General features: G+C 52.1%; 1 protein-coding gene across 1 annotated transcript; it reads right to left on the reverse strand.

Annotated features, from left to right (window-relative positions):
* Positions 1-601: 601 nt before the first annotated feature.
* Positions 602-13,971, reverse strand: IMPDH2 (inosine monophosphate dehydrogenase 2). Its single transcript, XM_033071352.1, has 14 exons — positions 13,778-13,971; positions 13,641-13,689; positions 13,444-13,545; positions 13,146-13,220; positions 12,485-12,691; positions 8,474-8,561; positions 7,687-7,886; positions 6,534-6,624; positions 5,780-5,875; positions 2,114-2,257; positions 1,791-1,935; positions 1,562-1,705; positions 1,133-1,216; positions 602-862 (listed from the first exon to the last, which is right to left on the reverse strand). The coding sequence occupies exons 1-14, from the start codon at positions 13,873-13,875 to the stop codon at positions 841-843; spliced, it is 1,545 nt and encodes a 514-aa protein (XP_032927243.1). The 5' UTR covers positions 13,876-13,971; the 3' UTR covers positions 602-840.
* Positions 13,972-15,887: the final 1,916 nt, after the last annotated feature.

Consider the following 15,887-nt stretch of genomic DNA (forward strand, 5'->3'; position numbering starts at 1 on the left):
AACACACACTTCAGCAGGAGTGACATGTGGGACATGTACAACTGATACAGCTGTAAAATACTTCTTGGCTCCTGGCACTGCAAGCACAGGTAAACCCGCCAAGCCATGGAAGTTTGCACTGCTCAGGACTGCAGACAAGCAGATCAGCTCCTCTATAAACTTGTGTCCCTTCCAGTACATTGCCCACCTTCCAGCAAACAATTGCTCCCTTGGAGCCTGGGCACGTAATCCACAGTGAACAGCCCAAGGGGTGCAGCCACTGTGTGGCAACAAGAGATAAGGGGAATGCAGCAGGTGGACCAGGAATGGGGGCCTGCAGCATCCTGGCTGCTGCCACAGCTGGGTTTGGCAGCTCCCAGCAGGACGTGAGGGCCTGCAAAATGGTTTGCCTTCTTGCCCAGCAGCCCAGCCCTCGTTTTCTGCTCTCAGGAAGATTTTTAAAGCCACACAGTGTTACCCACTCAGCCCTATCTCAGGGCTCTCCCCTTCCTGTTGCACACAGTCCCTTCTGGGGTTATCAGCTGCCTCTGACTGTGGGAAGCAAGGGACAGAGCCAAGGACGGAGAGCAAGGAAGGTAAAGAAGGAAGAGGGGCTCCTGGCTGACACCAACTGCACATATTTTCATTTTTTATTGTAAAACATGGCCGACACGTGCAAGGCTCCAGCCCAGGATCACAGCTCCCGGGTGGAAGGTGGGCCCCGCAGGTGGTCAGAAAGCAGCCAAGGGACAGCGGGAGCTCCAGGCAGCCCAGAATAATGGCACTTCTGCAGCACGAGCAGCTCCCGCACGGAGCGGTGCGGGGCTGGGTGGCACAAGGACAGACACAGACGGATCTCCTTCAGAAGAGGCGCTTCTCATACCTGCGAGGGAAGCAGCACCAGGGAGCCCCTTTACTGACCCACCTCACTCAGGACAGGGACAAAGGTGCAGTATAGAATGGGTCCTGCCAGCCCAGGGAGGGGAACAGCCTCAGCACCCTGACAGGCCATGGCTTGGCCCGGCCGTGTAGTGCCGGGGCAAGCCAATGAATGGCACACCAAGCCAAAGGCATGGCAGCCGAGGTACAGGGTGGCTGTTCCTGACCCCCAATATCCCCCCAACGTGACAAGGATCCTGCCAGAAGCACTTACGAGTGGAGGCCATGCACCCCTCCTTCAACCTGGGCAGATGTTGTCCTCTTCTCAAATTTCAGCTCTCCCGAGTACATCATGGCTCTGAGGAGGAAGGACACCTGTCAAAAGCCAGGCAGAGTCCAGGGAAGACAGTGCTCTGACAGAAGTTCTGCTGGAAAATCTGGGATGAAGGTCACTAGTTCCTCCAGCTGTACCCCTAGGAACCAGGCTGGGTAACGTAACCCCAACATTTTGAGCACAGCCAGCTGAATATGCCACAAGAGACCACAGTGCTGTGTCCCTGGGGCTGGCAGATCCATGATGCAGTGCCCACTGGAGATGAGGGAAGAGCTACAAACTCCAGAACACACCACACCTTGAGTACAGCTGCACAGGGACTCCAGAAAGCATGGCCTAACCCGAGTATAGGCACAGGGAAGCACTCACCGGACTTGGGTCAAGCTCTTGGCACCAATATCCTGGCACGAATGCTGGATCCCAGCAATTAGGTATGGAATGAATTTATGGATAGAGCCTTTGTCTTGCACTGCACCGGAGACTCCCTGGGCCACTTTAATTTTGTCTGTCTCACTGCATGAAAGCACAAATCAAGGGTATTTGTGAAGCAGTGAAGCCCCAAAAGCTTGATCTACTGCCCCAAAGCACCATCTCTGACCTGAAATACCGATTCTGGCTTCCCAAGTTCTTGTCCATGGCATCTAGGGAGCCCATGCCGCGGTATTTCTTCAGCCTGATGCCATCCGAGAAGAAGTACTCGCCTGGGGCCTCCGTGGTGGCAGCCAGGAGAGAGCCCATCATCACTGGCACAAGAACAGCACATCAGCAGCAGTGGCAGTGGCTGCAAAATCCCTTGGGGTTCCTGGACACAGCAGTGGCTGCAGTCCCCATGCCCCCAGCCACCTGCAGCTAAATACCCTCATGCCCAGTGTGATGCCATATGGAAAGACCTCCTAGGAGATTCCCTACAATAGTGCTCACCTGTGGAGGCCCCAAGTGCCAGGGCCTTGGCGATGTGCCCAACTGTCTGGATGCCTCCATCGGCGATGACGGGCACGCCGAACCTCCTGGCGTACTCGGACACCTTGTACACCGCCGTGGCCTGGGGACGGCCGCACGCCAGCACTGCAGGACAGAGCACGCACAGGGTCAGCTCCGTGCAGCAGCACATCCCCGTCCCAGCAGGCTCTTTCAGGCTTCTAGAACACACATGCTCTAGCACTCAGAATGCACAAATCCCTGGATGCTCCTTCTCTAGGCTGAATTGCAAGAGAAGCAGATGCCCAGGAGATGCCTGCTGAGACGTCCTCACAGCTCTTGGCTCCAAAAAGCTGTGAGTAACCTCGGGACTGGGGTCTTTGATCGGATGTCTGGGATCAGATGAGATTTGTGGCTCAATCCTGGTGCACAGCAGACATGTGGGAAGGAAATAAAGCAAACTCCAAAAGCCCCTCTCCAAAGCATCCCTGGCATGTAGCCATGTCCCACTGCTGGCTCTCTCCCGGAGCTGCCAGACCCCTTGTCCATGTACCTAGCATCTGTATGATGTGCCTCTTGAATAGAAAGGCAGTTGGCTGGGAGAGAGCTCATATGCCTGTATATGGTATAGATATAAATATATTTATACATACAGGTCTGCATATACACACAAACACACATGCAGCAGTGGAAAGGGAAACAGGCAGAATGGTTTGATAGTAATTTATGTTCCTGCCCTGCAATGTAGCAAGGATTCCATCAAGTTTAGCTGCCCCATGAGGAGAGAGTTACTAGCTTTGGATTTACTTGTTCTTCCCAGTTGGTAGCAGTTAAGAAGTTTCCCATTATGTGAGGAAAACCAGCACAAGGCATGTCTTGTAACATGTTTGTCAGCCACAGGCATGCAAGAACACTGAGATAAGCTTCTCTCAGGGAGACGTCCCTTCCCCACCATCAACTGGAAGCCTTTTCTCCAGTCATGGTTAGTCCCATAAACCGGGTAAGATTAAGGCCATACAGTATTAGTAGTTTAGAGTGTGAAATCCAGGTGTGGTTCAGCCTGCATGGCAGCAGTGCTGGCAGCAGATCCCTGGCAGAGGCCTGCTGGGGCCCGGAGGGCTACAGTTTCTCTACTCCCAGTACTCAGCAGCAGCTGCTGAGGGAGAGCAGCCAGACTCCAGGCTGAGAACTAAATTTAATCAGACCTCAGCATTCAGCTCAGGCTCAGCCAGCCAGGGAGAGGCTGCCAGCTTTATCATCAATGCCCTTAAAGAGAAGGTCTTGCACAGTTCTGCACTGCTGAAGGCCACAGTGCAGCTGCAAAACGCTGCTGTGGAAGAGCTCTGTGGAGAAGCACCCATTTCTGCAGGGTTTGGAGTCCAGGGTCTATGGGATTGTGCCGTAGACAGTGCAGGGCCTGCAGAAACCTCTCAAGCGCAATGACAGAGACCAGTCATTTTTAGGCACAGCTTGGCCCAGGGCCCCTGGGAGCATCGTGCCCCTCTGACTGTCCCAGTGCCCAGTGCCACAGCCCCGAGCGCAGGCTTCCCAAGCAGGGTTCTGAGCACACACACACATCACACGGTCAGGGTGAGGGTTTGTCCCTTTTAGTGTATTGGCAAAGGGTGGCCCTACAAAATCATCTGCTAGAGAAAACCTTCCAGGATCTGCCAAGAGTAAACCTCTGCCTTTGAGGTGTGTCAAAACTAGGAGAAAGGACAAAGCCTAAGGCTTGCCTTGCAGGGGTTGCTTGTAAGAGCATCAGAGCAGAAAACACTGCATCCTGTGCTGGGCAGGCAAAAGCCCCTTCTCTCCACAGGATTTGGTGGGGAAAAGATGGAATGCAGCTGCCAAGGTGGCCATGCACAGTGAAGTCCCTCTGTAGCTCAGGAGAGCCAGCTCCATGGGAAGCTTGGCCACGGCACAACTTCTCCAGAACTAGGGCTGTATTTTGAGCATGATGGAGAACTGCTCAGGGATCACATCCCAGTACCAGATCAGCAGGAGCATGCCTGGCTAGGGATCCAGGAAGGTACAGTCAGGCTCCTAACTGAATTTTGGAGTGGAGAGAGGACAGGCCTGAGTTCCCTCAGCTTGGACAGTTCAGATTCTGCTTTATGAAATCAGAAAGGCTTCTCAGATTTCATTTCAGATTCAAAACCAGTATCCAAAGCCACAAAACCCCAAGTGCATCTACAGCTAAATTATTCTCAAACAAGCAGTAGGGCCATGTGCAGCCAAATCAGGGTCCTGCTTCAAGACACATAATTAGGGTTGGGAACAGGGCAAGTGACTTACTATAGGTGCCCGTGACAGTAGAAGGGCATTTGGGGCTGTGGGACTTTAGGTCTGGAGGGATCTTTGGAGCAGCTAAACAAAAACAAACACACACATTTTAGAGACAGAAGAACAGCAGCAGAACAAAGGACCCCAGAAGTGACCTGCTACTGGGCAGAGCATACGGTGTGGAACAGAGCTGACTTTGCAGACCCTTCCTATCCTGAGCCAAGCCAGAGGCCAGATCTAAGGTGGTCAGGCCCGGCTGTGCGCAGCGCATGCTCGCCCTACCCCAGCAGCCACCCAGAGGTGACCCCTATCCCAAAAAGGCAGAGTTCTTGCCCTTAACAGGGCCAAAAACCTGGAGAGCAAGAGTTCTGCAACCACAACTCCCGTGAAGCACAACATTCTACCTCTGCTCTGCACCTTTGCCAAAAACAGCACCCAACCCCATCTCCCAGGCAGCTGGAGGAACCCCTGGGACATTCACCACTCTGCAGATCAGAGCATGCCTCTACCTCGGAGCCTGGGCAAGACATGTCCTGGCTCTGCTCTGGCTATGGAAGTGTCAGCCCAAGGATACTACTCCCTCCTTAGAGAGATCTGAGACAGACTGCCCTGGGAACCCCCAGCAGCCAGGCAAAGCAGGAGCACAGCACAGGTCCAGGGCTGCTTTCCATGCTGGAAACGACAGAGCTAATGCAGCTCCTACAGCCAGCAGCTGCTCACTTGCTGCCTCCTGTGGCACAGACCAAGGACCAAACCAGTGAGAGGCTGTGCTTGTGGACTGCACCACCTCTCTGTTCCCCATCTTGTGTTCAACACACAAAGACTGAGCCCATCCTCAAGACAGACTTGTCAGGGTCTGGGAGATGCCCCTCTTGCCTTTTAGCTAAGGGTGACACAGCCTCTGCCCCACACAAGCTCTGTCTGACTGCAGAGACAAAAGCAAGAAATCTCATTTTGGCCTGGAAATTGCAAAGGCACTGAGCCCAGATCAATACTCAAGCATCACGCACACTGCTGCCAGAGGGAAAGGAAGCACAGACAGCCCAGTGCACTTCCCCCATCAGCACAGGGGATCCAGCAAACCCCTCTCCCTGCACAGCTGCCCACCAGCCCCATCCCACACCGAGCCAACAGCTCCCCTCAGGCAAAGCCACCATCTGCCACACCGGCTCTACTCAGTCTCGGTCAGTACTGGGAAATGCCTTTGCTGCTGCTGCCACCCCAAAGGTTGGAAGTCCTGGACAAAAGGGGTGAAAGATGTCTTGCTGCTGGACACTGCCCTCACAACGGGAGAATTCCATCCCAGGCATGCTGCTTTTTCAGCAGGGAATTTCTACTAGACACGTGTCTTCAGCCTATTTAGGAGCGGCTGATCTCTCTCACCTTCCTGTGTGATGCAGATGGAGCCACTGCCCATCCCGACCCTCAAGGCATCAACCCCCGCGTCAATGAGGTTCTTGGCCTGAGCGGCAGTCACCACTGTGGGGAGCAGAAATCGGTTTAGAAACAGAAACACATTAGCAAACAACACTTCTCTGCCTTGCCAACATCCCCCACCCAGGGCAACGGCAACAGCCTGTGTCACAGCCAGGCCTATCTGGGAGGAGCAGTGAGTTTCTGCCCCAGCTGTCCCAGTGGTGGAGGTGACACTGCCCCTTTAGACCATCCCGCAACACACTTCCCGCCAAAGGCTGAGGCAGCAAAAGTCGTGGTATGGTCCACGCACTCTCTGGGCCACACGAGGTAGGAAGGGCAGAGTACAGCTAACAGCAGCACTGGGTAAAGACAAGACCACTGGACTCTGCCGTCAAGAAGCAGGGAAAATTGTCATTAGATTTCCACATCAAGCAATGTTCATTATTATGCAAAATTTGAAACTGGTGTGTAAAATAAGCTAATGTGCCACAGAAGATTGTAAAGCACTGTGCTGCAGAAGAAAGGCTCCCAAGTATCTGCAGCAGTAAGGTACAGCCCTGTGTCTACAGTGGTCTTGCTCCAGTCCACAAGTCAGAAGAAAACATTTTAAGTACACAGAAATTTACCAAGATGACCCTTTCATTCACATCCCTGCAGTTCCCTCTATGTCTGAGAAACAAATGCCATTTAAAGACAAGAACAGTCTTCAACACATGCCTACCATTTCCTCCAATAACTTGTAAGTTGGGATACTTCTCCTTAATGTATTTTATCATATTGATCTGGAAGATGGAATTCCCCTGAGAGGAATCCTGCAACAGAAAGAAAATCAGTTTCAACCAGAATTTCTGCAGATTACAAATGCAGCTTCAGATCTTCACTCTGCTTGCTGGGGTCTCTGCTAAGCTGGGTAATGGGCAAAATGACTCCCCAAATTGGGCACAGAACCCCAGGAGGAGCTGCTGCCAAGACAGGAATGTACTTTCCCTTTACAATGCATTGTAAAGACTTCAGTAATATCCTTCTTGTTTAATCCTGTAGCTTCTACAGAAGGCAACAAGCAGAACATCTGTCTGTGGATAAGAACCATCTGGCTCTAACAGCAGGACACTGTCAGCCCTGTCTCAAACTACAGGTGAAATGGAGAATGTTCCTTGTGAAACCCAGGAGGGCTGGTGGGGGGATATACCTCTCCACTGTGCAGCAGAGCAGCTCAAATACCATATGTCAAGCATTGAGCACTCAGTCCCTGCCCTATGATATGACCTAGTCAAATCATGTCTGTTAAACATTTCCCACTGCTCAGCCATGCCCTAGAGCACAGCAGACTCACAGGATCAGAATCAATAAGAAAACCATGTGCAAATACAGGCAGTGACAACTGTGCCTGAAAGTTTACTGGCCAGAAAAAGAGACCAGCAAAAGAGAGTAGCTCTGGGCTCACTGACCGCTCCTGAACATCAGTAAGAGAGTAACACAGTACCAAATACCAAAGGGACGAAGGGAAACTATAAAAAGCCAAATATTCAAAACTAGTCAGGAACATCAGAGAGGCTGGTGGCAGAGTGCAAGAGATATTTGTAGAAGATTCTGTATTAACTGATTATGTTTCTCTTCTCAGCCTTCGGAGCTTCCATGCACCCTACAAACTCCTTCCAGGTCATGTAAGTCTCCAGGCAAGATGAATCCCTCCAGTCTCAGGATTCTAACCTGAACAAGACTGAGAGGTCAACAAACTGCCATATTCTAATACAGAAAGGCCTGTGGCAAAGACAGTGAGTGCCACACTGCTGCGACACTTTCAGAGAGCTTCATCCAGCCCAGGGACTCATCCCCCAGTATCCCAGGCTGACACAATGCCTGTGGGTCCTCACCAGCACAACAGCGTCCACGCCAGCCTGCACTAGCAGGTCCAGCCGGTACTTGTCATCCTCGTGGGTCCCAATAGCAGCACCACAGAGCAGCTGCTTCTTGGAGTCTTTAGAAGCCAGAGGGTAGTCCCTGTTCTTCTTGAGATCAGTGCGGGCAATGATAGCCACCAGCTCGTCATCTTCATTAACAATTGGCAGCTTGCCTGGAAACAGACAGAAAGAACATTACTGCGTATTTCTGCAGCAGACAGACATTAGCTCAGAGCAGTGCAGCAGACCAGGAGCAGTGGGCAGGCAGAAACTGCTATAAGATGGAGACTCAGAGGTGTGTTACCAAATCTTGCTTGGCAATGGATGCCAGCAGCCCTGGCTCGAGAAACAGAGAAAGGAGTTTGTTTATAGGACTGGAGAAGGACTCAGTATTTTTACATCAACCATAGAAAACATGTGCATTTTTTAATAATTATACACACAACACCCTGTTAAAAGTCAAACTATTAAACCGTAAGAGAGCTGAACTGAGTGCTGAAATGTGAAGGCAAGGACAGGAAAAAAAAAAAGACGTGAGGTTGGACAGGCAAATGCAGGGCTGCCAAGAATCCCTCAACTCCAAACACATTCGAGATGAAGGCATGTGAACTCTGTACCCTGGCAGAGGGATGTGGGTACTCTTTTCACTGTCATCTCCCATGTTTCACCCACACAGGGACTGTGTGCCCACATTCACCCACTGCTGCCCCAGCCCAGCGCTTCCACAGCTCTCCCTCGTGCCACAGACAGTCATAGGTACCTTTTTTACTCCTTTGCAGAATTTCATTTGCTTCTTTCAACATTACGCCAGCTGGGGCCACAACAAGATCCTCCCGCTTTGTCATGATCTAGTGGGTGGGAGAAGATAAAAAGTCACAAGAACTCCTTCACACTGATCTGAAAATACCAAAGCCCCCTGCCCACGTGAAATGCTCCACAGCGGCCATGCGGGAGTGCTCCACAAAAGAGCCCACAGCACAGCAACACGCCTCTAGAAACACACAGGCAAAGCCTCCAGTGTGCTGTCCCCATGTGGGCACTGGCATCAGGCCCCAAGCCCATTAGTGCACTGAAAACAGGAGATGGCAGAAGGCCTCAGGAAGACAAGTGAAAGCACCTGGAAACAAGGGACAATTCTCAGATGATCCTTATTTGGGACAGCTCTCCCTTTCAATGGAACACACGCAAATAAGGGCTGGAGACACCTTCAGAATATCATGCTGTTTTGGCAGAAATGGTGCCCTCAGTCTCGTTTTCAGGCAGCATCTCCAGTGCACAGGCCCTGGAAGGGCTCTGCCCAGAATAACCCCACTGCTGCTGCTGGTCAGGTCAGTGGGGCAAAGGAGTTGCGTCAATCCAAATATGCTCACCCACACTCTGACAAACAAGCACCAAAACACAAGGGCAGTGCTGGACAGTGGACAAGAGGGAAACATCTGACCTGGTATGGTGGCTTTCACCACAACAGTGGTCTCCCACTGGGAGAGCAACCCAGAGAGATAATGAAATCTCCATCCTTGGAGATTTAGACACAGCCCCACAAAACCTCCTCTAGCTCAATGTGCCTCAAGCAGGTGGCTTGACAAGAGACCTCCAAGTCTCTTTCCAACCACAGCATTCTGCGATCATCAAGTCCCCATGCAAGGTTATTTGAGAAGGCCGGGCAAAGCTAAAAGGGAACATTCTCTAACCCTTCAGGAAGGCAGATCAGTTGCACACAAAGAAGGAACATTTTAGTTATTTATAGCATAAGAACACATATTTTGCATCGGAAAGAGGCTGACAACGCCTGCATCTACCCAAAATGCTGTCTGTGACAGAACCCACATCTCAAGAGAAGCCTGAGGCATCAAAGACATATCACAGAATCACTGGGTTGGAAGAGACCTCCAAGATCATCCAGTACAACCCAGGCCCTAACACTTCAATTAAACCATGGTACTGAGTGCCACATCAATTTTTTTTTTAAACACCTCCAGGGACGGTGACTCCACCACCTCCCCCAGGAAGACCATTCCAGTACTTTATCATCTTTCCTAAAATTTTCCTAAAAACCTTTTCCTAATATCCAACCTATATTTCCCTTGATGCAGCTTGAGACTGTGTTCTGTCAGTTGCTGCCTGGAGAAACAGACCAGCCCCACCTGACTACAACCACCTTTCAGCGAGCTGTAGAGTGATAAGGTCACCTCTGAGTCTCCTTTTCTCCAGGCTGAACAAGCCCAGCTCCCTCAGCCGCTCAACAGCCTTGCCGCCCTCCTCTGGATGCACTCAAGTGTCTTAATGTCCTCCCTAAACTGAGGGGCCCAGAACTGGACACAGCACTCCAGTGCTGAGTAGAGGGGAAGAATGATCTCCCTGCTCCTGCTGGCCACACTATTCCTGATACAGGCCAGGAGCCATTGGCCTTCTTGGCCACCAAGGCACACTGCTGGCTCATTTTCAGCTGGCTGTCGACCAGGTCCCTTTCTGCCAAGGCACTGTCCAGCCTCTAACACTGCAGGGGGTTTTTGTGGCCAAAATGCAGGACTTGGCACTTGGACTTATTAAACTTCATTTTATTGGACTCTGCCCATCCATCCAAACGTTCCAGGTCTCTCTGCAGAGCCCTCCTACCTTCCAACAGATCAACACAGGCTCCCAGCTTAGTGTCATCTGCAAATTTACTAATGAAAAGCTCAATATCCTCATCCATGTAATCAATAAAAATATTGAACAGGACTGGCCTGAGCACAGATCCCTGAGGAACACAATTGGTGACTGATCTCCAGTTGGATGTAGCACTGTTCACCAGCACTTTCTGGGCCTGGTCATCCAGCCAGTTCTTAACCCAGCAAAGAGTGCACCTGTCCAAGCCACAGGCTGCCAGCTTTTCCAGGAAATGCTGTGGGAGACAGTGTCAAAGGCCTTGCTGAAGTCCAAGTAAACAACATCCACAGCCTTTCCGCATCCACCAGGCAGGTCACTTGGTCATAAAAGGAGATCAGGATGGTCAAACATGACCTACCCCTCCTAAACCTGTGCTGGCTGGGCCTGATACCCTGGCCATCCTTTAAGTGCTGTGTGATGGCACTCAGTATAAACTGTTCCATAACTTTACCTGGTACTGAGATCTGGCCTATAGTTACCAGAATCCTCCTTCCCACCCCTTTTTTGAATGGGTGTCACATTGGCCAGGTTCCAGTCATCTGGAACCTCACCAGATGACTATTTTTTTTCTACATGCCCTAGCAGCCCCCTTTAAATACTTCCTGAGAGACTTAACCCTCCTTTCAAAGATGATATATCCTCTTTTTATTCCTAAGTTCCTTCAAAACCTCACTGCCCATCCAGGTTGGACATTTGCCTCGCCTTTCAGCACACAAGTACAGTCTGCTCCTGTGCCCTCAAGACCTCTGTTTTGAACCATGCCCATCTTTCCTGAACTCTTTTGTTTTCAAGGGCTGCTTCCCAAGGAACTCTCTGGATAAGTCTCCTAAATAGGTCAAAGTCTGCCCTCCAGAAGTCCAATGTAAAAGTCTTATTGATGTACCTCCTCATTTTACCAAATATCAAGAGCTCTATAATTCCATGATCCCTATGCCCCAAGCAGCCTCCAACCACCACAACTCCAAATAGCCCATCTCTATTTTCAAACAGATCTAACATATTCCCTCCCCTCGTGGGTTCACTCACCAGCTGCAACAAAAAGTTGCCAGCAGATATCTAGTAGGTTAAAATCACCTACAAGAACAAGGGCTGGTGATGCTTCCTAAGCCTGTGGGATTCATGGGCTTTCAATGCTACAGTAGACCTGCTTGTTTAAGTGGATGGCAACAAATGGCTCAGTAAAAGGACTGCTGGACTGCAGGTGGAGAAAAGATTGAGGAATCCATTTGTTTCCTTGGCCTTGCCTGGTGACAAGCATCAGACACTGACAGCAGAAAGTTTCCTGCTCTGCAGTGCTGAATAACTCACATAAAGTATTAGGAAAGATTCTTATCTGGCTCCTCTGAATGGGCAGCTTCAAAGGGCCACATGCACTTTTATAACCTACTTCTGGTTTAAGGCTCTTATATCACGTATTTGTAGCTGATTTCAAACTAAACAGGGATCAGCATGTGACACCAGGTTTGGTCAGCAAGAGCTAAAAATATTTGTGAGCGAAGAGCAAAGTGTGGCCAAGAGGCACTGGTGGTGTAACCTGACAACACCGCAGATCTCCAGTTACACAGCTTGTGTAACTGGAATCACAGAACGTTCTCCTGCATGAGGGGAGTCTGACAGCAAAGCACTGTGAAGGCCAGACTGCCAGACTGCAAATTCGGGGGGTTATTTGAAAGAGCAAGTAACCCACACGAGGCATACAGGGCCAGGCAGCCCAGAAAACGAATCTCAGCACTTGGAGGGTTTGTTGGGCAGAGCACAGTTGCTACAAAGCTGACCAGTGCCAGCATGTGGGACTACAGCAGCAGCCACCAACAGCAGCAGCCACCAACAGCAGCAGCCACGAACATCAGCAATTAATTAGGGAGAGTTTCCACAGCACTGAAAGATAACCACAACTCATAAACTGCATGGTTTGTACTGCAGGAGTCACTCAGAGAGTGCAAATGAGCAAGACAGTCTCTCCTGGAAATACACTCACAGACAGATCTGCAGAGCTAAGCTGGAGCTGCTCCCTCCCAGTGGCAGAACACCCTCATAGCCACACGCTCACCCTTGTCCTTATCACAAGCCACACTGCTTCCTAACATAGTGTTCACATCCATCAGGTGTGAGCACTTCTCACCTCACCGAGGGGCAGGTCATGCTCTGACTCTTTCAGGAAATCAATATCTCTGGACGAGATGATCCCAACCAGCTTGCCCCCCATCTTCCCATTGTCCGTGATAGGAATCCCACAAAATCCATGACGAGCTTTTGCTTCAAACACATCTCGCACTCGGTCATTGGGGCTCAGCACCACGGGGTCTGTGATGAATCCTTGCTCGTATTTCTGAAAGGAAGCAGATCCAGCAGCCAGGCTGAGTGGCACTACTACGCCAGACAGGAGTGAGGCACGTGCCTGCAGATTACTGCAGCCACTCACACGGGTCTGCAACCACCCAGCCTAGCCACATGCTCACCAACAGGACGACTCTCAAACCAACAACAAGGCTCAGACAAATGTTAAAATCCAGGAGTCTCCAGGCTAACCTCCCTCCTGAAATGATGGGGAATACTCCCACACCAGGAGGGCTCAAATCCCAGGCTCACCATAGACAGTGCCTGGCACACAACAAGAGGGCTGTGCTTGCAAACCCTGGCAGCACTACAGCTCTGAAACACCAAGATCGGGCACACGTCAGCAATCTCCTCACACAGCTCATTCAGCGAGGCCAGACCCGCTGCCCACCTCCACAGAGGACCCTGTGCCAGCACGATTTAGTGCTGCCCTTCCAGCCACTCACCTTCACCTTCCGCACTTCGTTGGCCTGGAACTCGGGGGTGCAGTTGTGGTGGATGAACCCAATTCCTCCGGTTAGCTGGGGACACAAAGGCGGCTGTGAGTCACTGCAGACACTGCCTGGCGCTGCACCAGCCGGGTGCAGCGGTGGGGTCGGCACCGATGGAGCTCCCGGGCCCGGGCTCGCCCCGAGGCTCTGCGGGGACCCCCGGGGCAACCACGCGGGTGCCTCAGGCAGCGTTTCCTGCCCTGCCATCCCGGTGAGGGCGGCACAGGGGGCCCGCCCGCGGGGTCGCACTCACCGCCATGGCGATGGCCATGCTGGCCTCGGTGACTGTGTCCATGGGCGAGGAAACCAGAGGGGTCTTCAGGGTGATTCTCTTGGTCAGCGCCGAGGTCAGGTCCTGGCGGGGAGGCAGGTGGCGGCGGCGGGTGAGCGGCGGCACTGGTGCAACCCCCGGCCCGGCCCCCGGCCCGCTCCCCCGCCCCGGCCACTCACCACCTGGTCCGCCGTGAAGTCGATGTAGCCCGGGAGGATGAGGAAATCGCTGCGGGGAAACGAGGGGAGACGCGTCAGCGACCGCAGCGGCCCCGAGCCCCAAACCCCTGTCCCATCCCCGTGCCGGCCGCACTCACTTGTAGGTGAGCCCATCGCCGCAGCTGAAGAGCTGCTGCGCCGTCAGCCCGTCGTCGGGCACGTAGCCGGTGCCGCCGCTGATCAGATAGTCCGCCATGGCCCCGCCGCGTGCCCGCCCCGCCACACCGAGCGCACGCGCGCCCCGACGGCCGCCGGGAGGGACCCGCTGGGCCCGCCCCGCGACAGCGCGGACAGAGCGACTCCCGCAGGAACCGCTGCCAACAGCGCCCCCTGGCGCCCTGGAGGGCCCCAGAGCGGAGCACGGCCGGGCGCGCCCGCCGCTCTCAGCCGCCAGCAGCAGCGTCTCAGCCCGTACGTGTTCAGCACGGTGACCTCGGGGCATCGCGGTGTTTCAGCGCTCAGGCCGAGCAGCCGGGTCCATGTACCAGCAAGAAGCAACAGGAGCGAGCTGAACTCCAGCACAGCCCAGTAAGGCCGTGCGTGCCGGGCTCTGGCTTGTCTGGCACCAGCTTGTGGCACCAGTACAGCGTGATACCTGCTAGAAGATCACTTTAAAAAGCCCAGCTACGGGTGACATGGTGACATGCACAGAGACACTGGGTGGGGAGCCGAGTCCAACAACAGGTACTCCACAGCTTCAGAAGACAAGAATGGGCTTGTTGGGTCAGTGGTGAATGCAGGGCTGGGACAAACCTGCTGTAAGTCAAGTTTGTAAGTCAAAGGGAGCTGCACGAAGGATGAAAGTCAAGATGCAGGAGCGAGACCAGCCTTGCACCTTGAGGGAAATGAAAGGGAGACAGAGTGGATCCAGAGTGATCCCAGCTAGGCATCAGCCCCCTCTTCCCAAAGCCACCAGGCCAGGCTGTACAAACAAGCAGTGTGAAGAGGATAGCTGCACACTGGGGATGGGGGTATAGCACCCTCAGGTCTGTGCCACAGACTGGGGCTGGAGGGAGGATTTTAGAGAAAAGCAGTAGCAGGAGGACTGCGCCCAGAGGAGTAGAACAGGCACAAACACTGAGGCTCAGAGGAGCCATGCAGGACAGAGCACTTGTCTTTTTCCAGGATGAGATGTTCCCATCCTTGCAGTTCCATGTGAGCATCAGGAAAAGCTCCTGTACAGCAGGTTACAGAACAACTTTCTCCTCTTGGTTTGCCTTTTGTGACATTACAGATCCAGCGTCAGAGCACCAGGGACACGAGACAATCACACCTCTTCTCACCTACTCTCCCTAACATGCTGTCCAAGGCAACCCGCTGTCTAACCCTAGCTAGTTCAGGGAACTAAAGAACAGTGCTCCTGTGCCTACAACCTGCTGCTGCAAAAGGTTAATTCCTTGTTCAAAGATGAGAAAGCAGCTTCAAGAAATGTGTTACTCATGTTACCCTGTAGGACACAGGAAATGTGAACAGAGATCGGAAAACACCACCTGCCAAGGACATGCACTCTTGAGTCTGCATTACCTGTCACAGGATGAGCAGAACAGAAGGCATCATGCCAGACCAAGATCAGTGGGACAGGTCTCTCTACCCTTATTTAAAAAAAGAACAGGCTAAAAAAGGTTTGTTGAGCCTACCTGGGAGGCACACATGGATCTGAGCTGTTGTACTACAGCACAGGCACAGCAATAAACAGGCATATTTGGCTTCTGTTCCAACAGAAACATCAGACAAAGTTTAATGGTTCTCAAACAGACTACAACAAAGGCTGCAGGGAAAAACATTTTATTTCCAAGCAGATTACAAAGAGCAGAGAATATAAGAGTAAAATTAAATTAAAAAAATAGTTGAGTGCATCTCTTTAAAATGATTTGTAGTGTGAGTTACTCACGGGGCAAAGCTACTGGAGAGTTCTGAAGGTCACTTTGCAGGATGCCAATCACATGTGCTGTTTAGACCTGGGTCAACACAGGAGGGACAGACAAGATGTATTTTGCATATAGGCTGCACACTCATTATCAAGCGAGGTTTTGGGCTGCAACTGGACCCTGCCTTTTTGAGACATCCCCTCCACCTCATTCTCTCCTGCAGATCCCTCAAGTTCTAGACATGGTTTATTGCTGCTGTAAGTGGGTTTAATCTGCCTTCCTGTTCTGATGAGCTCCAACGAGAAAGGAGAAGCAGGCAAACGTGTCTGCCATGCACAAG

The sequence above is a fragment of the Catharus ustulatus genome, chromosome 13 (assembly GCF_009819885.2).
Source record: "Catharus ustulatus isolate bCatUst1 chromosome 13, bCatUst1.pri.v2, whole genome shotgun sequence".
NCBI lineage: Eukaryota > Metazoa > Chordata > Aves > Passeriformes > Turdidae > Catharus > Catharus ustulatus.